The sequence below is a fragment of the Lolium rigidum genome, chromosome 6, assembly GCF_022539505.1.
Source record: "Lolium rigidum isolate FL_2022 chromosome 6, APGP_CSIRO_Lrig_0.1, whole genome shotgun sequence".
Classification (NCBI taxonomy): Eukaryota; Viridiplantae; Streptophyta; class Magnoliopsida; order Poales; family Poaceae; genus Lolium; species Lolium rigidum.
The window spans coordinates 137,332,190-137,355,545 of record NC_061513.1 but is presented as its reverse complement, the minus strand read 5'-3'; the positions used below and the strand labels follow the sequence as shown (position 1 = coordinate 137,355,545).

The following is a 23,356-nucleotide window of genomic DNA, read 5'->3' as shown; positions in this document are numbered from 1 at the left end:
TTTGCATGGGAATATTGCTAATGTTGGATTATTTCATTGATTTAGGTGAGATAGTATTGGAATATTATTGTAAATTACTATCCGATATGTTATGAAAACTTTCATCCCGGGATTTTTTTAACACAGGTGAATATTTTTGTGGACACCCAAAAATGTTAGTTTACTTTGAGATTTTTGTTGTAAATATAATTGTGATTTGTTGTAAAGATATTTTTAGCATGGGATTGTTTAATTGGAAATTGTTGTTGTCTGTTTAATTTTTTGCACATTATTGTTGTAAACACCTAATTGTTTTGTTAGTTTTGCTGTTAATTATTGTTGTAAATATATTGATAATTTGTTGTAAAGATATTTTTGGCTTCGGAATTTTGTAGTGTTGGAATTGTTGTTTTTGTCAAAAACATAATTTACTGTTGTGGTAAACACCCAAAAAAATTGTTGGTTTTGTTGTTAATTATTGTTGTAAATATATTGGTGAATTGTTGTAAAGATATATTTTTCGTCCAAATAATTATTAGTGCTGAAACTGTTGCTTTTTATTGAAATCAGTGTTGAATATTGTTGTAAAACACTCAATTTTTTGTTAGAGTACTTATTATTGTTAGATACTCTGAACATTTTTTTACATGTAATTAGCAAAGATGGAGCCCACGCATGTGAGAACTGCCATGCACGCACTCGCGCCAGGCATGCAAATAACTAGCTTAACTCGCATCACGCACCTACACAGATGAATGATGACAGCGCTGCAACGCTAGAGAAGTCACAGCGCGTCCCTGACAAAACCACCTGACACGGCCTGCGGTGAAAGCGACCTGTCCAAAGCGATGATTTTTGTGCGTTTGATACACCGAACGGACGGCGGTAGAGGCAACCGATCTGGAGGCGGGATCGGTCGCCCGACGCCTAGCATGGCCCAATGGTGTATGTATCCTTTTCTCGTGCGTGGTCTTATATATATACTCCCTCATTTCTATTAAAATTTTCTTAGATTTGTTAAAATTGGAGGAAGTATGTTTTTTGAGAAACATGCATGGTAGTGGTGTCGGCCTATTTAAAATGGAAGAAAATTGACAACATTTGTAAAAGGGGGAGGGGTAAAGTTTTTTGCAACAAAACATGTGAAATTGCAACACTACATGCACAATGGAAGAGCTACGAAAAAATAGGAGTTTGGATGAGCTGTAAGCTAAGTAAAAAATAAAAAATGCAGCATTAATTTTTTTTTCAAATATAAGTACCAAACCGAGGAACCATAAGTCATGATGGTTTGGAATAATGCAATACATAAGTAAATGTGAAAAATAATAGCTCACTTGACAATAGGAGTCATAAACATAACTAGAGATCACTAAATATGTATTCAGACACCCAGAATAGAACCTGCAAGATTAAAAAAGAGACTAAGAATTACTAATTCATATAGTTATAAAGACTTACTGACATTAGAAAGCATGTCACCAACCATTAAAATACTAATGACGCCATGTCAAAACTCCTTTTCGAATTCTGAAGGCATGAAACCATCGAGTGATAACAACAACAAGTGATTTTATAATATCTCGCTTTCTACAATATATCGTTAAGTGATTGAACCAATCATAATTTGCATTGTTAAAAGAATCTCTCTTGATAGGTGTCATTTGTAAAATCCTTGGTTTAGAGGCTACAAATAGAGACGATATAGATGTGTGCATTGCATTCATGCCTAGAATATCAGGGAAATTTTTCGCGCTTTCAAATGAAACTTATCAAAGTGATTAGAGTTTCACTTAACTTGATGGAATTGAAGTGAGACCTTTGTTAAAACCTTGTTTTTGTTAAAGGTGCTTTGATCTAGGGGTTAGATCAAATGGAACTAGAACTAATCCAACAACACATTATTAGAGGATCAAATATCGGATCTTCGAAAGATCATAATATGATATTATTTGCAGAAAATCATTGCTACAAATTAAATGCTAAACAAATAAGAATACATAGAACAACCAAAATCTCATCCATACCTTTTCATGTCTTGAATTCAATATATATTCTTACCATGACCCTCATAGTATTTTTGTAACTCAATTCTAGAATTCATGACAAGGACACTCACACAAGTTCTATTATCAAACTTGGATCTATTACATCCTTGTCTATTCCAAATCCATCCACATTAAACCCTAGACAAGGGAGAGATCTCTATCCATCGGTGAAATATCATCATTTCTTGATTTAGAACCCTAGGGTATAATCCAACTAATTTATTAGTTGGTGAAGTAACCTCAACCTCAAACCAATTAGAGTAATTAGCTTGACTTTAAGAAGTAAAGGGGAAACTATATCCATGCCTACAAAACAGAGAGAATCTAAGCCAAAGTGTTACACTCAAGTTACTTGAGCAAACACTCACAGAAACGTTCCCTTCATTGCTCACATACTTACATAAAACAATGTAGATAATGATTAAATAAATCAAGAATTCATGGAGAAAATAAACAAATGAAACCAAAATGAAACTCTTAACCTCAAAATTACCGCCATTTGTTCTTTAAGACCCGTCGATAGGCAAGCTGAACTTTTTATCGCGAAGCTCTCCCATAATCACATTGATTTCTTCTTCAGCACAACACTTTGCAAGTTTCTTTTGCATGTCACCGGAAATCAGCCGACATTTTCTGACACCACGATCAAGAGCATTTCTCAATTCTGCATTGTTATCCTTGTACCAATCTATCATCTCTAGAAAATTTCCCTTGTTCAACGAAGTAGAAGATTCATCATGGCTAGTGAATGACTAACCTTTCTCTGCTATGAGATATCTTGAACACTCTAGAGAAGAAGTCAAACGGATTTTTTATAATTATTTTGACTTCTCAATTGAATGAGCCAACTTATTTGACACACTTTGTCTATTTTTTAAAATTCATCATAATATATAACATTGTTATTGTGGTCACTATCCAAACCACCAACATACTCATGTAAATCTCCATATGCATGTTTGATGGTTCCGGTCTTAATGAAGAGTACCGGTAACCAAAGTGTTTAGCCTGTCTTAATGAAGACTTTGAAACCAAAGTGTTTAGCCTTCCAGGTTGCTTAGTAGGAAACAATTGAAATAAAATCTGCATCAATGGATTCACTATAATCTCATTATACCTTGAATACATGATTGAGAAAATGCTTCTAAAGCCTTTATATAGTACCTCCTTTTTTATATAATTGTTGTAACTTCGTCTATATATAGATGTATCTAGATGCATTTTAATGTATATATACATCTTTATTTTAACAAAGCTGCGACAATTATTTTTAAACGGTATATTATATTAATTTAAAGTCAGTTTAATACTGCCAGTGCCAGATTTTTCTGAGAATCCGATGGCAGCTCTAAAATCGTAAAAACAATGAAGTAAAGGGGTATACCCGCAAATATACACAGAACAGCTTCTCTCCCCTACCCCGTTCCCCTTTTGCCTTCGCCGGGTGGATCAGCGCGGAAGCTACTGACGATGTCGTCCCTCAACTCGCTCTTCAATCGATCCTCCCCGTTCGGCACCAAATGGTTTGTTTTCCTCTCAGATCCCATCACTGCCCCCTTTCGCTAGAGTTTCTCGTCTCTGTTTGGGTCAGTAATCCTAGGATCGGCGGATTTCACTATGATGATTATTATGAGTTCTAGGTTTAGATTCCGCTCAGGAGGATGTTCGGAGGGTGGACTGTTTGTCGATGGGGAAAACGTAGCACCCATCTGGGCCCGATGGACAAACGATTTTTTTCATATTTTTTAGCGTCTCCTTGGGTGGCGAATTACGTTTGCTGGATGGGTTGTATTATAGCTTGATAGGAAAATTCATGTATCTTGTGGTTTTGAAGATGTGACATGATCTAGATCAGCCTAAGTATTAGGAAATCGTATGGCAGCTTCGTTCCATAACTGGCATCTGATTATAAGGGTCAACGAACTGGATTGAGCTAATAGAACTTACTAATTTAAGTATCTGTGTGGGATAACCCAACTGGATCATCAGCAGCCGGTTTTTTGCGTAACAATGTACAGTTGCCAACTTACTATATTAGTGTAATGGAACAAGCCATCAAGTATGAACTATAGTCAATGCTTACTCATAACCTTGACATGTTTCATATCGTTCGTACATTGCTCTTCACTTCATACATGTGTGTATAATTAACAGAAGTTCCTTACATTTTGTAGCAAAACATGCTTGAATTTGATCATTTCAAGGATCAAGCTGCTGCGCAATAGGAGAGAGATGCAACTGATAAATATGCGCAAAGAGATGGTTCAGTATCTTCAGACAGGCCAGGAATCAATCGCAAGGATTCGAGTAAATTAGATTTACAGCTATATGTGTTTCCCATAGTTCTGATCTTCTCCTTTCTGAAGTTCTCTAACCTATCATTATTAATCATCGTAGGTTGAGCACATTATTCGGGAGCAGAATATATTGGCTGCCTATGAGATTGTGGAGCTTTTCTGTGAATTTGTTCTTGCACGAGTCCCTATTGTTGAGGTCCAAAAGTAAGTCCTTATGTACCTAGGTCTAGGTGTGCTCTTACTAAATTTATTTGTTTATCTCATACCCATTGTGTAGATATCATGATTCTTTGTTTCTCACTTAATAGACTATGATTAACAGCTACTGGATTTATTGTGGAACAGGGAATGCCCCATAGAATTGCGAGAAGCAATAGCTAGTATAATCTTTGCATCAGGAAGATGCTCAGACTTGCCTGAGCTAATGCATCTCCGTAATTTGTTTACCACCAAGTATGGGAAGGAGTTTGTTGCTGCTGCTATGGAATTGCGCCCTGACTGTGGCGTTAATCGTACAGTAAGAAAATCTCTAATATAGACTTTCCTTCAGAAGGGCAATTTGTGTTGCTAGCCAATCTAGCATGTTGTACAATATCACAATTTGAGCATTCTGTGTGCAGATAATTGAGAAACTTTCAGTCAAGGCTCCATCAGCTGAATCAAAGTTGAAGGTTTTGAAAGCTATTGCTCATGAGTACAATCTTGATTGGGATTCATCTAATACTGAAGCCGAGTTCAATAAGAAATACGAAGATCTGCTGGTAATATTTGCTAACTTATTGCTTATTTCCTAATTATTAGACCGAATTGCTAATGGATGTGTTGTTTCATAGTTGTCATGCTAGAAGAACTTCTCATTTGACATCTTTATGGACTTAACATCTGGATACACTAATGTTGTAGGACTCCACTCACTAGTGTTTCATTTGAAATAATTTGATTGAATTATTTGTTAGTACTGAGGAGCATTTTGTTCCCTTCTATATCTATATTTTTCCTTGAACTTAGAGCTAGGAGTCTAAACTGGATTGCACACTCCACAGATCTACCATCCTGTTTTGCATCGCTGGTGAATTATGTTGTGTACCTACTTTTATATCCATCTTGTGAACTATTCCCTTCTAGCATCATTTTCTGTTCTCATCCTTGCCTCCGAAATCTTGTTCCCAGTTCCCAGAAAGTGTCTATTTCTATGTAGAAGTCTATGGAGTATAGGTTTATTCTGATTCTTACACGGTAACAGTTGAGGGCTTACAGACATAACATCTTAATGCTACAAAGTTCTTGGGTTGCTTACCTGCAAGACTTAGGGGCCAACAATTTGAACAGTTTGGTGCAGTTTGATTGGGGGAAAGTTATAGAAAGAGTCAGAAAGAAGTCAAGAGAATTTTTTTTCAAGCCTCTGACCATGTCTATAGTTTGGTTGTCCTAAAAACTAGAAATTCACGTATTTGGTCTGTGCTTCTGGTGCAGGATGATTCAGGGTCGTCAGTCCGGCAAGGACAAATACCTATAATTGAGAGTTCTCCTGCTGCTTCTTCTGGAGATAAGCCATCGATTCTACCTGTCGAGGACACAAGAAAACATAAAACTCCCGAGTCCCCAAAGTCACCTGTTGTGAGCTCAAGAACATATGCTACCACCAAGAGTAATGTGGCCAGTCAACAACATCACCCCCCTACAGCGGAGATATCCTGCGCTGGACCAGGTTCGTCAGATGTGTTGGAAAAGGCCCGAGCTGCCATTGCTGCAGCCAACCGTGCCTCTGCTGCTGCCCGTGCAGCAGCAGAACTTGTCAAAGTTAGAGTTACTAGTCAGTGATCTATGCCTGCTGTTGAGGCACGATTCTGACAACGGATTGGATGCCTCTATCAAAATATTTCGTTTGCGTAACTGTATTATGTGTATTCCTCTGTAAGTGCATTAATTGAGGAATTCTGACTTTTGAGTTCTTTGATTGAAATGTACTGTAATTTTTACACGCATTATGCACTCTAAATCCTATAGCAGTCATAAGAACTATGGTCCCAGCCTTCTGCAGTACGAAGGATTTGCGTGATTGATGGCAAGTTCATTCATTCTTTTAGAATACGTTTTGCATTACGCATGATAAAACTTCCGCCTATACAAAGGTGGTTGATTGTTTTAATCACAGTCGTTTTCTTTTGATAAATAAACTGGGATCCCATCTCTGGTTCCATCTCATTGAAAGGAAATCGACATCATCTCCAATACAGTACATAACTTCAGAAACGAGTAAAGAAAACTAAGCAACGAATACAAAATATCAGGTCTCTCTCCTAGCAGCAACTAGTACTTAATTTGCTTCCCACATGACACCTTTCCAAAACTGTAAGGATGTATGTCACGACAACATAGAATATTTGAATCTTTATTACTATAGTTGGTATCTATAACTTCCTTCCATAAAGACCCTTCTCCAACTATGTATTATTTATCCAGGAGCTGATAGAACAGATGTTTATGTCATGTAGATTGGAGACACCCACCCTTGCATATTCTCTCTTCATACACATAGATCTCGATCACATACCGGAAAATATATCTATAAACCCATTGCATTCTTCTCATTCTTTGATGGAAACTTTCATTGTAATTAGTAATGGAAAATGCTTCCCATCCGCGACCGATCGATTGCGCAGGATCGGTCGTCCTGGTCGTCCTCGCTCGCAGGCTCGCGGGTCCTTCATGTGCCTTATTTTGGCCCATATCCTCTTGCTTGCATTTATCACCACGTGACAAGCTGGGCTTTGATTAGAAAACCAAGGGCCCACGCCGTCGCTAGATCACCATGCCGCTGTCCCAACCTTACTATTATTGTTGTAATACTCTTCACATTTGGGGAAAATCAAGAGTATGACTAGGTCCAAAGGGATATGCCCAGTCGTTTTAAAGTGGAGTAGCTGGACTGCGGGTTGATTACCAGAAAATAGAGGGTGGTAAATGTAAAACTACATTTAAACTAATTCTGGACATCGGATCTCGATCGGACGGTGCGGAAACAACCGATTTTGGAGCCTCCAATCGGTCGGCCAACGCTGAGCGTTCGCCATTAGTAATATGCATACAAAATACTTGCTCAAGCAAGCAAGAGTCCATTTCAAAATTAATCTACTACAGTGACATTTACTAAAAGCAAAAGAGTATCGTCGGCATATTGCAAGCTGATAAATCCTCCAAAAATAAAGTTCGTACACAAACCTTTTACGGAACTTCTACTAGTTCTACCGTTAACCAGCATAAGAACACACCTAAGTTGAAGAGTAGGGGCGACAAAGGGTCCCTTCTCAGCCCTTTCTCAGCTTGGAAAAAAACCCTTCAATGCCATTCAACCTCACGCCCACATAATCTACTATAGTAATTTTCTTAAGGGCACGTCTAGATCTCGGGCTCTTATATTTAATTAAATCTTAGTCACGTGACATCATCAACTGTAAGTTGCAACTTAGTTGCAACTCATATACCACTTATAGTTAGCACAAATCTTGAAGCAGTTTGAACAATGTGAACATTTTTTTTCTCAATTATAACCCACTAGGAAAATTTTAGTTGCAACCCACTTGCAACTAGGGAAATCTTAGTTGCAACCCACTTGCACCTAGGGAAATCTCAGTCGTAATCTAGGTGCAACCCACATGTAACTAGGAAAATCTCAGTTGCAACCCACTCGCAACTATCATATCAGCACAAATCACGAGCCAAATCTAATGATTAAGGAGTCGACTTAGACATAATATAAATCAGACGCCTGATTTGATTTCTAGCAAATCCGTTTTCTTATTTCATGCAATCCAATTTCAAAGTTGAAATTATCATATAATTTTCCATAAAGGAAAGCGAACAATGCACGTGAGACTGGACCCTACAAATCTCCTACACTAACAAAGCATTGTCTTTACATTTAGATTAGACGAAAAAAAGATGATATGTACATACATATGGGTCTAGAACCCTACTAAATAATTGTAGTCAAGAGAGAACTATAGACTGGTTTGGCTCCTTTGGCATCACCAGCCGATTTTGCTGTAATAGCACGTCACGATCGTCATCCAGCAAAGAGTGATTAACATCATATCCTGTGAGCTAAAAGAAGAACATCCGCTTCCGCTCTGGGCTTGGCGCCTCCGCCATGCCGGTGGCAGCCCTGATCTTCTCCTCCAGCTCGCGGATGCGCGCGTCCTTGACCTTGGACTCATCAGCCATCCGGAGGAGGTCGTCCACCCGGCCCTGGTGATCCTCCTCCGCGGCCCGCAGATCAGCCACGGCCTTCCCCGCCAGCGTCTCCGCCTCCCTCCTCCGCGCCTCCGCGGCCTCCCTGTCCCTCTCCGCCGCGGCCAGGGCGCGCACCAGGGCCTTCACCTCCGCCTCCAGCTTCTCGATCGCCTTCGCTTCCGACGCGGCGGCCGCCTTGTCGCCGAGGAGACTGCCGCGCAGCTGCGTCTCCTCCTCCGTGTCCCCCGGGCCGCCGCCGAGGACCGACAGCACCGACGACCAGCACGACGCCATTGCTAGCTCGCTGCTCGATCGGTGGACGGACGTGCGTCGATCCGCTCTTGCACCGCCGGCGTCACCGACAAGGAAACAAGCGAACAGAACGTAATCTGCGTCGTGTATACGGGGGGAGGTGTCTACATATACTCTGGCAGTCCGGTCACGGTGGGTTTCCCGATCGAATCCTCTGCTTCTCCATGATCGATCGTGTTCGACTCGGAGAAGAAAGAGTTACGTACTGCGAGCTGGGCTTTGGACTTTGGAAAGAGTTACGTACTACTGCCTTTTGTATGGGCCGAAGCCCATCATACCGTCGTTAGACTACTTTTCACCCCAGCCCAACAATCTCCCTCTGAGGAAAAAAAAGTTAACCGAGCCCATTCACCGGCGAGCGGCGGCGATGGAGGAAGAGAAGGCGGCAGCGTACTACGAGGAGCTCAACCGCAAGGGCGAGGGCGCCCGCCGATTCAAGCAGGGCCTCGGCTTCTCCTCCGGCGAACCCCAGCCTGCCGCCTTCACATCCAAGCCCACCACCTCCTCCTCGTTCCTCTCCGGCTTCGTCCGCGCCGGCGCTGCCCCCGCCCACACCCCTAAGCCCACCAGACCGCCTCCGCCTGCCGAGACCGCACCCCGCCAGCGCCGTCGCTCTCGCTCGCCCTCCCCGTCCCGGCCCCGGCCGCGGTCGAGGTCAAGGTCCCCGTCTCGCACGCGGCCGCGCCGGTCAAGGTCTAGGTCCCGGTCCAGGGAGCCGAGGCGCCGGTCCAGGTCGCGGGAGAGGGAGGACCGCAGGGCGTCGCGCTACCGGTCTCGCTCGAGGTCGCCTTCTCGCCGGAGTGGCAGGAACTCGCACGACGAACCTCGGCGGGACCGGCATGGGGATCGACGGCGCGACGACAGCCGTCAGAAGGGGCACGGTGGTAGGGATGGCGGTAAAGTGGACTACTCGCGGCTCATTCAAGGATACGATAAAATGGTTTGTCCCTCTTTTCTTTACTGCGCCGTGACTTAATACTGTTGTGTAATTCTGCAACTGGTGTTGCTCGCCTCCTGCTTGTTTTTCGGGTTGATGAGCTGTTCATGTTCTTGCAGACCCCTGCCGAGAGAGTGAAAGCAAAGATGAAGCTTCAGCTTTCAGAGACAGGTGTTGCCACTTCTTTCATTTATACTATTCCCACTTTCCCAGTGTATTATTTCCATTCATTTACTCTAGGCTGCTGTTGCTGATCGATTAAAAGTAGCGTTACCGGTACTTGTTTGAGCATACCTGCGTATGCACCGATACCACAAGTTCAGTGACTTAGTATTCCGCAGTAGTAGTAATCACAACTCCTCTAGTCATTCATATGTCGATTGTCTACCAGCAATCTGTCGCATTGTTGAGGAAATCGTTAACTGGTAGCTGCTCGGTTGGCTGGCGAGTTGGGGATTAATAGGCTAATCAGCAACTTAATCAGTTAATAGGCTGATTTATCGGTTTGTCGGCTGCTCGGTCACCCTCCACGCAGGGATTAATCGGCCAATTAACTGGTTAATTGGCCGATTACCTGAATACTGGTCATTTATAAATAAGTCTTATGAGCCAGTGCAATGTTTATGTGTTCCTGTTTGTAACCATAGCCATCCCATTATTTATTGTATAGCTCTAAACTGAAATAAATCAACTCTTGCACAGAGTAAAATACTCCCTCCGGTCAAAGTAATTTGGGCCGGAGGGATTGCTGAAATGCAATTCAAATACATAGGGAATGCCCTGTTTTACATTCATCAATTAACAGTCCAGCACACAACAGTTGATGCTTAGGTTTCTACAATCTTCATGTGTTTTGGGTTCTTTTTTATTGTTCTGAAGATAATAATTTATATTCAATATTTGACAGCTTCAAAAGACTCCACCCTTGGAACTGCCACTGTAGGGTGGGGGAGATTTGAGTTCAATAAGGATGCGCCACTTGATGAAGATGACAATGATGTCGAAGGTCAGTCTTGATATGGCTGCATTTGTATTCAATAAGGATTGCGTTCTTTCTTTAATGAATTGGTTATCCCCTTTGTATGCCTTTGCATTTGGTTCTGTATGTAGTTTGAGTATTTAACTTGGTATCAGTCACCCACCTAAGGGTTCAGTATAGGTACTTGGGTATGAAGCTCTGCTAGTATTCTCTAATCCCAATTTAAGGTTAAACTACTTTACAAAGCCTTAGGGTATAGAAAAATCTTACACATCAAATGTTAACTATTTGTACACGCCCTAGGTCAAATTTCTCATCATCACACAAAGTTTGCATCCAAATGTCTTCATTTATTTGAGTTGCAAGACACACTCTAGGAAGCTAAGCTGTCTGATTGATCGAGAGTGTATAATTCCATCTCAGAAGTGTATAGTTGCCCTCTTTATTTACAGTTTGTATGCGCATTGAAATATCCTAATTAAGCATGTATTTGGAATTTTGGATCATACATAAACTACTGTGTCGAGCTATAGAATCCATTGCCACCACAGTGGTTAAGGTGTGATCTGATATGTAGAGCGTATTAGTTTTTGAGGAAAATTCTTAGATTAAGGTGTCTTGCCGTTCCTCTTGAGTGACAATTTTACCCCTCCGTTGACTTAAACCCCCACGTGCAATCACGTTCCATTCCGTTTAGAATCCTTGAAATTTACGAAACTGAGGGGTCGAGCCGAGAGGGAGAGGGAGATACATGTGAGGCAGTTGGGAAGGAATGAGTGCTCCGTTCCTAAATTTCAGGGATTTTGAACATATTGGAACATGATTGCATGCGGAGGGGTTAAGTCACGGGATGGGTAATATATTTGGTGTCTCTGCTCTGTAGTCTCTACTAACAATAAGCTATAACAGTTCATGCAATATGGCAAGTTTTCAACTGATGCCTTTATTGTGCTCCTTCTCAAGCTACTGCAAGTGGGACGCATCTTTTGTTGGATTGGAAATTTGCAATGCCTATTTCTGATTTGACATTATGCAAGATATTTAGAGCATCTCCAAAATTTGCGGATGGTGTTACAAAAATCTAGTTAGGTTCCTAAAGCTTTGTGCGTACTTTTCCAAAATTTTGAGACAAAGCGAGGGTCTCTATCTGTTGCAATGCGCAAAGGAACACCATGAAAAGATACTATTTCTAGCTTGGGGTATGTCGACCTAACTAGTCTTGTGTGATGTGATGTGTTCTGTTTTTATTTGACCTTATACTCTGCCGCTGCACCACTATTTGCATCATAGACTAGATAGTTGTCTCGTGGAAAAAGGTGTAGCCATGCATGCATGTTTGCTTGTCTTATTATGTGAAAGGTGTATTGTCAAATCAGGTATGCTTACCTATGCTTTAGCAGCAAAGTTGAAATCCCAGCCAAGTTGTTCCTAGATGAGTTTTCGACAATGCTCGGTCTAGGTGCACCAGTCAGCAGCTGGAGGCTAGCCCCTGAAGGGCGGTTTATCGTAGGTGTTCAGATCAACATGGGACCAACTGATATGGTTCCTTCCGTGTACTTTGAGGCTGCTGGAGCAACCATTGTGGAGGCTAAGCAGGTTGCCTCCCTTATGGTTACCTATGCTTAGCAGCATAGCGTCAAGTGGAGATTAGAGACATCAACTATCCTCTGGTGGCGTATCAACGCCAACAACTGGACGATGTTGCCAAGAAGCTACTAGACACTGAGCACCTTTGCGTTGAACTAATGGATGCTTTCTGCTCCAGTAAAAAAGAAGTATGCTGCCCTATATCGTGGGGCCGGCGGTGGAGATGAAAGCTCCAATGGCAGCTCCTTGGCAAGGGGTGTGTCAGGACCCTAGTAGTACCATCAGACATCTATAAAATAGTATGACAAGAATAAAGTCTTGAAGAGTGTAGGGTGTGGGTGGTGCATCTGTTTAAGCTGCAAAGGCTGCAAGAGTGGAAGTGTGGTGGAGATGACAGTGTCATCTTTCTTGGGGCTATAGAATGGAAAGGAAACATGACCTCTAGTAGTACTATGATTTTCATGTTATGTAAGAACCTAAGCTATATGCGTTTGCTTTGCATGTGATGTAAGAACTTAAAATCTGTGGGTCTAAATGCTATGAAATTACTTGCTATGTTATGTTATTTGTGCGTCTTTACTTTCACATGAACTAGACTTTGACCTAGATGGAGTTAAAAGAGAAATGTATTTGCTGTTACTCTGTACCGATTTTTGGGTAGCTACTGAAACCTCTTGTGAATATTCCTTTACTTGGCCTGTGTTTCAAAAATATTCATTTTGCTTGTCCAAATTCCTGAGACTTGATCTGGATTCGTGGCTGGTACAAGAAATAAAACAAGCTGCCCTTTTCTCTATTCTAGTACAACAGTACACTATGCATGCAACGTTGAGATTAAGTGCTAGCTTTGAGTGCATACATGCATGTGTCCTGTCGATGCATGTCTAATCAACCATCAGGAGCTCATCCAAATAATAGGGAGAGGCCTTGGGGAGGTAACCGAGCTAGAGTGTTTAATCTAACTCAGAGGAGTGCAGAGGAATCAAACAATGTGGTGACATGTACATTTCCGATACGTTCACGGGCTTAATTTTGTTCGATTGTGGTGCTACATATTCATTTATTTCTGCAAGGTTCATGAGTGAGCATAAGATTCCTAGCAGTCTGCTAGAAGAAATTATTTACGTTGAGACACCTTTAGAGAGCAAGAGTGGGCAATTAATTTTTAACTCATGCCCCATTGAGATTGGTGGGTGGAAATTCAAGGCTAACCTTATCGTGCTAGAAATGCAAGAGTTTGACGTAATACTTGGAATGGATTGGTTACACCAGAATAAAGCGACCATTGACTGCCATGAAAAATCGGTCACACTTAGACCGTTCGGCCAAACAAAAATTGTATACCATAGTAATAGAAGAAGTTTATTCAGAACATTCGCGATGCTGGAAAGCAAGGAAATAAATATAGATGAGATTCTAGTGGTAAATGAATTTCCTGATGTCTACCAGGGTTACCACCGGACCGGGAAATTGAGTTTGCGATCGAAACAAAGTCAATCCATAAGGCACCCTGTAGGTTGCCACCCGTGGAGCTAAAGGAGCTAAAAGCACAACTGAAAGAATTAGAGGAAAAGATATTTATCCGTCTAAGTGTTTCCTTCCCCGTGGGGAGCTCCGGTTTTATTTGTGAAAAAGAAGGATGGAAGTTTAAGATTGTGCGTTGACTATCGGGAGCTAAACAAAGTGACCATTAGAAATAAATATCCTCTTCCTCGAATAGATGACTTGTTCGACCAACAACAAGGATCCAAAGTTTTCTCAAAAATTGGCTTGCAATCTGGTTATCATCATCTAAAAATAAGTCCAAGTGATATTCCTAAGACTGCTTTCCGCACCCGCTACGGACACTATGAATATTTAGTCATGCCGTTTGGGTTGACTAATGCACCCGTGGCTTTTATGGACTTAATGAACCGAGTATTCAAGCCTTATTTGGATCAATATGTAGTTGTGTCTATTGATGATATCCTTATATATTCAAAGACAGAAGAAGATCACTCTAAGCATCTAAGGATTGTATTGCAAACACTACGAGAACATCAATTATATGCAAGTTAAAGAAATGTGATTTCTGGATGGACCGAGTACCTTTTCTTGGCCATATAATTTCGGGCGAGGGTATATCTTTAGATCCCGCCAAGGTTCAAGCCGTGTCAGAATGGCAAAGACCCTTTAGTGCCACGGACATTCGAAGTTTTCTTGGAATGGCCAGGTATTACCGCAGATTTATAATGAAATTTGCTAAGATTGTCATGCCTTTAACTCATCTAACAAAGAAAGGAGTTAAATTTGAATGGACCGATAAAGGTGAGGAAAGTTTTCAAGAATTAAAGAATTGCCTAATTTCAGCCCTAGTTCTCGCTTTGCCCATCGGTGGGGAAGATTTCACAATTTATTGTGATGCTTCAAAGTTTGGACTCGGATGTGTGCTTATGCAAAGAGGAAAAGTCATTGCATATGCTTCTCGCCAACTGAAACCGCATGAACAAAATTATCCAACTCACATGGAGCTAGTAGCGGTAATTTTTGCACTAAATATATGAAGGCATTACCTTTATGGGGAGCATTGTGAGATATCTACTGACCACAAGAGTCTAAAATATTTTTTTACACAAAAAGTATTGAATATGAGGCAAAGAAGGTAGTTGGAACTATTGAAGGATTATGACATTAGTATTAACTACCATCCTGGGAAGGCAAACATTGTGGCAGATGCATCGAGCCGGAAAGCCTACTGTAATATGTTTGTCCTAGTCACTCAAGAACCTCAATTGCTACGAGAAGACTGTGCTTCTTCCAAGATATGACTACTGTAATATGTGATTCATACACTTCACACTTTCTGGAAAATATGTCTTGTAAAATGCCTCCTTGAGCAATTCCCATGATATTTTAGTACCAACGAGTGAATGACTTTTACTGTGCATCCCACCATTCAAAAGCACTTGACTGGCAGTTATCCAATCTTCGGATTCAAGAGGATTTGTTGGCTTAAGCTTCTGAAATTCTGCAAGTCCATTGATGTGACTGTCACTCTTCATGATAAGACAAGCAAACATACATGCATGGCTACACCTTTTTCTAGAAGACTACTATCTAGTCTATGATGCAAATAATGGTGCAGTGGCAGAGTATAAGGTCAAATAAAACAGAACACATCACATCACACAAGCCTAGCTAGGTCGACATACCCCAAGTTAGAAATAGTTTGCTACTGTTTTTTGAGTTATATATATGTGCTTCTGGTTCTGGCTCTAATGTTTCGTTAGTTTAATTGTTGTTGTGTTAATTTTCTGGAACCTTGGCTCTGATACCAATTGGCACCTGCTTCCCAATTTCAGGAGAGGTTGCACACACCGATGACCCTGATAAGAATCCCTAAAACAATTTGGACAAGAAAATGTAAACAAACTATGAAATTTCATTCAAATTTAGGATTACTTACAAAAGCTTGAACTAAACTAAACTAAATAAACTCTAATCTATTGGCCGTCGATTGGGGCGCATGACAGGCTGACTCGTTGTTGTTCTTCCCCTTTGTTGCCACTAGACACAATCGCCTCTCCTCGCTTGCGTCGCGCATCTGGTGGTGCAGCATGGCCGCATGCGATGCCGGAGCGTGGCGGCAGCGTTGGCCCCTCAGTGTCGCCTGCCACTGGCGGATTTTATAATTTGCCACACTTTTCTTTGCACTTCTATTATTTGCCATTTTGTGTCTCACTGACATGTGGCAATAATAAACACTTCGAAGAAAAGTGTGGCAAATCATAAAATATTCCTCCTCATTCTGGGCGAGCCTCTCTTCCTCGCAGGCGGCCGCCTTGGCCTGGCTCTGAGCGTTGAGCTCAAGCAACCTCTGCCACTCGACCGCAATGAGGAGTCGATCTCCTCGAGCGCTTGCTCATTGATCAGCCAGAAGCGTTGCACGTTGAAGGAGGTTAGGATCGTCGCCTGCTCCTGGTCGACGTGGAACTGCTCCTCCTCGCCCCACTATGCCACCTCCTTTGCCGCCTTGGCATCTGCGTCTGTTACGAATGCCTCGTTCCACGCGTCGAACTCGGAGTCATCGAAGTTGAAGTCCGGCAGCTCAAACTCGGCGTCGGGCTGCAGCGGGGCCATGGGGTCTGGTTGCAGCGCCGCTGGCGGCGTGCGGCCATTCTGGCCTAGCATTGAGTAGGTGATGGCCAGCCGGCCCTGCATTGTGGTGTAGAGGAGTTCGATGGACCAGGGCAGTGCGGCGGTGGTGTAGAGGCTACTGCGACGGAGAGGGCACTAAATAGAACAGCCTCTAGCCAGTGTGCGGGGAACCTCAGAGCATCCTAGACGTCGCATTTATGGCGGCGTCTCCGCTTGGAGAACCGGTGGGTTCTTTAGTGGCAACCCGCCGCAGAGAATCCGAGGCGTCGCATTTAAGGATGGAGCCGACTGCAGAGTTGCTAACATGCTGGTCCCGCCCTTGAAATCTGACCCTGCATTGGGTGCCGGCGCGCCTGTTCGGCGTCATGTGGGTAGCATGGGGTTGTCGGTGCTTCTATTGGGTGCCGTGTGGCCCAAAAACAGGCCGGACCTCCAAATGGCTATTAGGGTCGCTATGGGGCGCGCCGGTGGAAATGCTCTTAGTAGCTTGAGCTTTCAAAAGGTTGACGTGCACAAATCTACACAAAATTTGAAACCCCTTCGGCATGTCAAATTTTCTGTCTGATAATCCATAATTTTACTTGGTGCCCCCTCACCTTTTTAGGTGCTAATGATGACGCTTCACTGGTTAAACACATAGGGAAGAGCTTCCGACTTTCTGCGTTGGAGGTACAAGTGCTGTAGAATAATGAAACTTGAAATCTTTTCCTCCTTTGTTCCTCATCAGCGCTATTTTTCCCATGCCTTGTTGTTTATATCATAGTCAAAGAATGAAAACACTGTCAGAGATGCGCATGATGAGGCTATGTTTGGTGTACCTATGTCTTCGAATCTTGATACTCAAGCTTCTGAGGATGAGCTTAAAACCAATGATGACGAGGGCAAGAAAGCTAGGGATGTTGATGATCAATCTGGAAGTTCCCTTATTAGCCCTGAAGTAATCTCAAGTTCTTCCGTGTATTTTGTTTACTTCTGTGTGTCTTTGTGTGTGTGTCCAAAAGATACTAACCAGACAATTTTTTATCAGGTCCTGGCAATGCAAAAAGGGTCGTGGAGAGACAGGATTCAGAAGCTGCGGCAGAATTCAAATACATAAAGTTGGTCCTTCCTAAAATGTCTAATACTGTGTATTTCCACATCACATTGTATGTACCTGCTGTAATATTAGGCGCCATTGTGTTCAGTAATTAGAATTGTGAATTTAAGGGTTGGATCCATTAGGTGGATGATTTTGCATTACTAAGTTTATTTAGGTAAGATATGTTGAGCAAACCGATCACTGAAAGTATGACTGCTGTTCTTTTTTACTGAAATTGGTTATTCTGAGTATCCAACTGGGCATGTGGTGAATGATGATTGAAGTTTTAAGAGAACACCATAATTGTGGTCGACGAGAACTGAATGCAGCTGTGCCGTTTGGAGCTGTTAATTGACTTTTGAATCTACGTTATTGCTTCCACTGTGGCCTTCAAAAGTCTGGCCAAAAGGTAATTGAACTCTGAAATGATAAAACCAAATTCTGTCACCATCATTCAAGGAAAGATTGTGCTTTCTTTTCCTTGAGTTGGGAAATAGTACAGATGAACACTACAATTTAGCAAGTTGAGACCATCGCTATGCACTCACGCGCAAAATTTTTTGTGAAATGTGTTATAAACAAAGCACGGCATACAGCTCTTTGCTTTGCATCCTTTGCACATGTGCTGTAAAGTGAATGCATATCTCCTCTCTATGGTGATTTCAACAGTTTCCGACCACGGAGACCATTCCAGAAGCCCCGAGCCGTAGTTGCCTTCTTTCCAGGTAGCTGAAGCTCCAACACCTACTATGCACATTATTACAAGAGAAAATTAGAGAACACCATGAAAGCGGAATGTCTTTGTTCTGCTAAACGGAGCTCAGACCTCAAGCCAAGTTGATCCATTGCAGGGGATCAGCAGTGAGTTCCCTGAGAATAGTACTTCATTTTCATCTCCGGTTTGGTCACAGGATGTGGAAACCTTTGTACTGATAACCTTAATGTCTAGAGCCTCGGTTTCACCATTTTGGTTCACGAGTTGCAGTTTTGCGCGGGTTCGTGGCCATCCTGCAAATGCTCGCACCTACCATGGTTGGTTGGCAATATCTTCCATCAATACATTTAGGAACTACAAAACTCACCTTGTTATGAAGAAGTTTAGCTTCTTCATCAAATGTCAGCCATGACTCGTCAAAATTCATCTGGAAAACAGAGGTTATCGTGATAAATTAGTCAGGCTATAAAGTGACTACATTCAAGGGGATCACTCGAGTGTATCATTCACAGAGTCTGATGAGCCAGTAGATTAGGGTAGTATTAAGTTCAGCAGCTTCAGCAAGTGAGTTATTGGAACAAATTAAATAGAATGACAGTCATAGTTGTACAACCATACAAAGATACAAAGAAATATGCTCTAATAGTTAAAATCCTACAGTTACAGATGAACTTTACAAACACAGGGTGGAGTTCCAGACGTTTTATCATGGAAAACAGCCAGGAAAATGCAACAAATGGGTTTGCAACCAGATAAGCAAGCCGCACTTGAAAGCAAACACAGTGAACTTGAGAAGCAAGTCATAAAGTATAAAGTATAAGCTACACTGGTCAATGATGATTAACATCATATCATGGGGTTTGATGTCAGTTTTTTTCTCATGAATCTGGACAGAGACTAGTGCTGAGGAGTTCTAGACTTAATTAAGCAGCATCAATTAATAAGAAATACAATTTTTTAGCCGCTCATGTCCATTAATACCTTGGGCGCCAGTGTAGCTTTGGAATCATCCTGTGGCTTTGCCTTTTGCTTAGCTGAACCATCAAGAACAGATGGTAGTTCATCCAGCAGTAGCTTAGACCCTATTTAATACAAGATCGAAATTACCATGTCTGAATATCTCCAAACTATACTAAATGGTGTTCAAACTGTTTAACATGTCCCTCTGTGAATTTCTAAAACATAATCAACTAATCACAAGTCTATCTGGGAGTAGGTCGATGTCGCGAGAGGTGTACCACTAGGAGGACCAACTCCATGTAATGGTCATGTTGAAATAATGAAATGTACATATACTTTATTGGTGGAGCATTATCGATTGCAGTTTGTACCTATATTGAATAATATAGCAAGTAGCTCTGGTGCCTGCAGACAAATTGTTAGAATGTTTATCAAGGAAGGATTATGCAAAATTCATAATCAAATATCACCGCATCATCTGCAATTTCAATTATCTTCAGTTTCTAAGTGAACTAACCAAACTCTTGCACAGAAGCATCATCCAGCAAACTAGTAAAGAAAGAACATATCATGCTAGTTCAAGTATGTTTTCCTCCCTTGAAAAGTTTCCAAAGGTCGATAAGTCATCATGAAGATAGACAGACACCCACCAAAAGTATGACGATAATCCATTAGAACTATTTTAATTAAACAAAGCATCTTGCATAGCCTGATAAGATTTCTGATAAGATTTATCATTTATATAAATGTTTTCTGAACACCCGCTAAAAGTATGAAAAAAACATAAAATCTTGAAATAAACATAGAAAATGTTAGTTGCTGATAAGATTTAGCATTTACATAAATGTTTTCAGAAAACATATGGCAGTGTCAAAGACTTGCCCAACTGCTTTTGCATAGATTTGAACAGCTAAGATGATCCATCAAACTGGCAAGAGAACAAATATGATCTACCTTGATGAAGTCATCAACAGAAAGCCTTTCGTAAGCAATCACTGGACCTGCATCCAAGGCACGGACAGTGTACGAAAGGGACACACCTGTTTCTCCAACACCATCCTGTACAGACATAGTCAATAGCATGGGATAAATATTGTATGTCGTAGCTTGTGACTGACCCAGAAATGTAACATGCACATCATACAGACCTGCAATGCCCTCTGCACAGGAGCTGCACCACGATATAGAGGCAACAAACTTGGGTGTATATTAACTGTACCTGATAGACAAGGAGACATGACGATGATCAGGGTTCAAAGTTCCAAACAACATTTTTCATAGCAAAAATCATTGTGCCCGATTGTTTCTTGGCAAAATATGGTTAGTCTAGGTTCTCCCAAACTTAATGTGTACTGACTGGAAGTTGGGTTTATGGGGAACCATAGCAGAATCAGATATAGCATGAATGATCCGACAAAGCCTATGTTCAAATTATCTGTAAACATATTGCCTAATCTTGGTGAAATCCAGTAACGAGGTAAACTATCTGGTTACCATTAGTTCTCCTAGTCCTATGAATGATCATGCTAACATGCAATAGGCTGGTCTGAGGAGCGTATATTTGAGGAATTGGTGGATTCCACAAATATTAATTACAACCATTACAAAATCAACGGTTAATGCGTACTACCAATACCACACAAAATAGACACAAAAAGACCTGCTTTGGTTCTGAGGCGCTGAAAGCCTGAAACAAAGTTAGCAAAGTCGAGTAAACCTGTATAATAAACCATGTACAGTAAAGTACGAGCACAAAAATCTTAATGGCTCTACAAGAATCAGCTTATTCGCTGTCTTGCATTTTAAGTAGTACTAGACAGTAGTTGCTAGTCAATATTGGTGGATTCCTAGTGGACTAGTATTTCTGTTTGAAACGTGAGGTAATTATGGTTTATCATGCAGCACAGCAATTGAACAGTACTAAACCAAAGGCAATTCTGGCAAATTGACACAGCTTTTTTTTTGGAAAAATTGACACAGATTTTTGGACTTACCACATGGTGGGATATCAAGAAACCTCTGTGGCAGAATGTTCCCGTAAGCAGCAGTGATGCAAAGTTCTGGTCTCACTTCCTTCAAGTCAGATAAAAAGGACTCCTGCATTGCAACATAGTAAATCACTATCACTTGCACATCCTCTTACAAGTATTCAGCACCATTACAGCCTTGATGTGAGGGAAAACTAGGAGAACAGTTCTGAAGAAATCACCTCCCCAGCGCGCTTGGGGGTAAAGATAAGGTCGCCAGGGAAACCTCGATCGAGCGCGTGCTGCGCGACGGCCGACGGCAGCGGCTTCCTCCCCCTGTTCTTGGTGGCCGGCGGCTGCGTCACGACGGCGGCGACCTGAAATGCGGAGTCGGGGGAGCTGGACGCAGCCAGCAACGTGTCCAGGACGGAGGCAGCTACCTAAGGCGTGATCCGAAGCCTTGAATCAGACAATGGACTGGACTCTGAGGGTTTGGGGGAGGCAGTAGTGCAGTACCTGGGGGGATCCGAAGAAGACGATGTTCTTCCTCTTGGGGCCGCCAGCGGCGGTGTTCGAGGCGGATTTGGCAGCGGAGCAGAAGAAGTGGCGCCTCAGCTGCGGGGAGCAACGCGCCATGATTCCTAGACTGAAAATTTAGGATGAGGACTTCGGATGGAAGAACTTTTTTTCGCGAAAACACAAAAGACTTGCGTTTCGATGCATTGATAGGTAAAGAGAAAGGTTATATGTACATGTCCAAGAGAGGACAAACACCCCGCACTATAACTCAACCCAAGAAAGGGAACCTAATCTAGGGGAGGAGTTGGCGGACACCCCGGGCTCCCGCGTTCGCCCACTGTTGCGCTTCGGTCTTGATGTCGCCGAGCAAGGAAGGCACTGAAGGTTGTGCGTTGTCAAAGATCGCGGCATTCGGTGCTTCCATATCCACCACGCCGTGAGCATGATTATCGACGATGTACCTTTACGCAAGCGGCGAGGGGCGGTACGCACGCTCTGCGACCACCACTCCACGAAGTCCCCCTCCAAAGAAGGAGGTCCGGAGGTGGATCGGATCCATGAAAGGACCTCGAACCAAACCGTCCTGGAGAATGGGCAACCGGTGAGAAGGTGTGTCATAGTCTCCTCGGATTGGTTGCACAGCGGGCAATCGGGCGCATGTGGTAGACCACGACGTGCCGGCCTCTCACCCGTCCAACACCTGTCTAGACGAGGCCAACCATATGAAGAATTTCACCCGGGAGGCGCCCGGGATTTCCGGTTCAGCTCCCATGATGATGATATGATCCCTCCCCGAAAGAGGGCCTCATAGCAAGAGTGGGATGTGTACTTGTCCATCCGTCGTCCGGACCCACACCATTGTGTCCTGCTCCACCGAAAGCCGGACGTCCCTCGGCCTGCCCCATAATTGCACATATTGCCATAGTGCAAGGGCACCGGGCGCTCCTGCCATGTCGGGGATCCGGGTGCGGTCAACCGGTGCACGGCGCACCGTGCGCATCTTCCTGCGCCGTTTAGGAACCAGCGCGTACACCTCCGGCGCCATCTCCTTGATGGAACGGCCGTCCAGCCATCGGTCTTCCCAGAAGAAGGCGGACTCTCCATTGCCAACCCTCATCGAGGTGGAGGCGGCAAAGATGTCCAGCTCCATCTTCGAGAATTGCATGTCCAGTCCACGCCATCTTCGGATGGAAGAACTGAAGTAGGAAATAGTGAATCCTAATGCGGAAAAGCCCGAGTTGAACCTGGGTGCACGTCCCTTTGCAGTTTTGTTACTACAAAGAAATTCTTCAAATGGTGCGTCTTTCCTGTCTCCAGGATTTGAGTAGCAACTTCTACTTCTTTACATGTTTGACAACGTGAGGAAGTAAGTTTAATGTACTACCTTCATCTAAAAATAGATCTCTAGATTTGTCTAAATTTGAATGTATCTCTAGATATATTCAGATTTAGATCAACCTCGACCATTTATTTATGAACGGAGGAAGTACATCAGACCTTGAACTTCGTCAAATTTTGTACTCCAGGTCAAAGCGTCACCTTCCTCGCAATATAATCGCTCAGTTCAGTGAATAATATGTATAAATTTAGTCAAATGTCAATGCCTTC

The 23,356-nt window shown here is 42.5% G+C and overlaps 3 protein-coding genes across 3 annotated transcripts; 2 read left to right on the top strand and 1 right to left on the bottom strand.

Moving 5' to 3' along the window:
- The first annotated feature begins 3,413 nt into the window (after nt 1–3,413).
- On the top strand, nt 3,414–6,339 carry LOC124666601 (IST1-like protein). The gene is made up of 6 exons (XM_047203940.1): nt 3,414–3,550; nt 4,202–4,334; nt 4,425–4,528; nt 4,670–4,841; nt 4,945–5,085; nt 5,798–6,339. Exons 1-6 carry the CDS (start codon nt 3,498–3,500, stop codon nt 6,143–6,145), a joined length of 951 nt encoding a protein of 316 aa, XP_047059896.1. The 5' UTR covers nt 3,414–3,497; the 3' UTR covers nt 6,146–6,339.
- Nucleotides 6,340–9,215: 2,876 nt separating this feature from the next.
- On the top strand, nt 9,216–17,911 carry LOC124666261 (serine/arginine repetitive matrix protein 1). Its single transcript, XM_047203605.1, has 6 exons — nt 9,216–9,809; nt 9,926–9,977; nt 10,714–10,812; nt 17,114–17,178; nt 17,273–17,446; nt 17,537–17,911. The coding sequence occupies exons 1-6, from the start codon at nt 9,237–9,239 to the stop codon at nt 17,603–17,605; spliced, it is 1,032 nt and encodes a 343-aa protein (XP_047059561.1). The 5' UTR covers nt 9,216–9,236; the 3' UTR covers nt 17,606–17,911.
- Nucleotides 17,912–18,018: 107 nt separating this feature from the next.
- LOC124665074 (methionyl-tRNA formyltransferase-like) lies at nt 18,019–22,960 on the bottom strand. The gene is made up of 11 exons (XM_047202477.1): nt 22,946–22,960; nt 21,746–21,910; nt 21,472–21,669; nt 21,257–21,359; nt 20,411–20,481; nt 20,217–20,321; nt 19,634–19,667; nt 19,284–19,384; nt 18,670–18,729; nt 18,414–18,611; nt 18,019–18,331 (listed from the first exon to the last, which is right to left on the bottom strand). Exons 2-11 carry the CDS (start codon nt 21,863–21,865, stop codon nt 18,239–18,241), a joined length of 1,083 nt encoding a protein of 360 aa, XP_047058433.1. The 5' UTR covers nt 21,866–21,910; nt 22,946–22,960; the 3' UTR covers nt 18,019–18,238.
- Between the last annotated feature and the right edge of the window lie 396 nt (nt 22,961–23,356).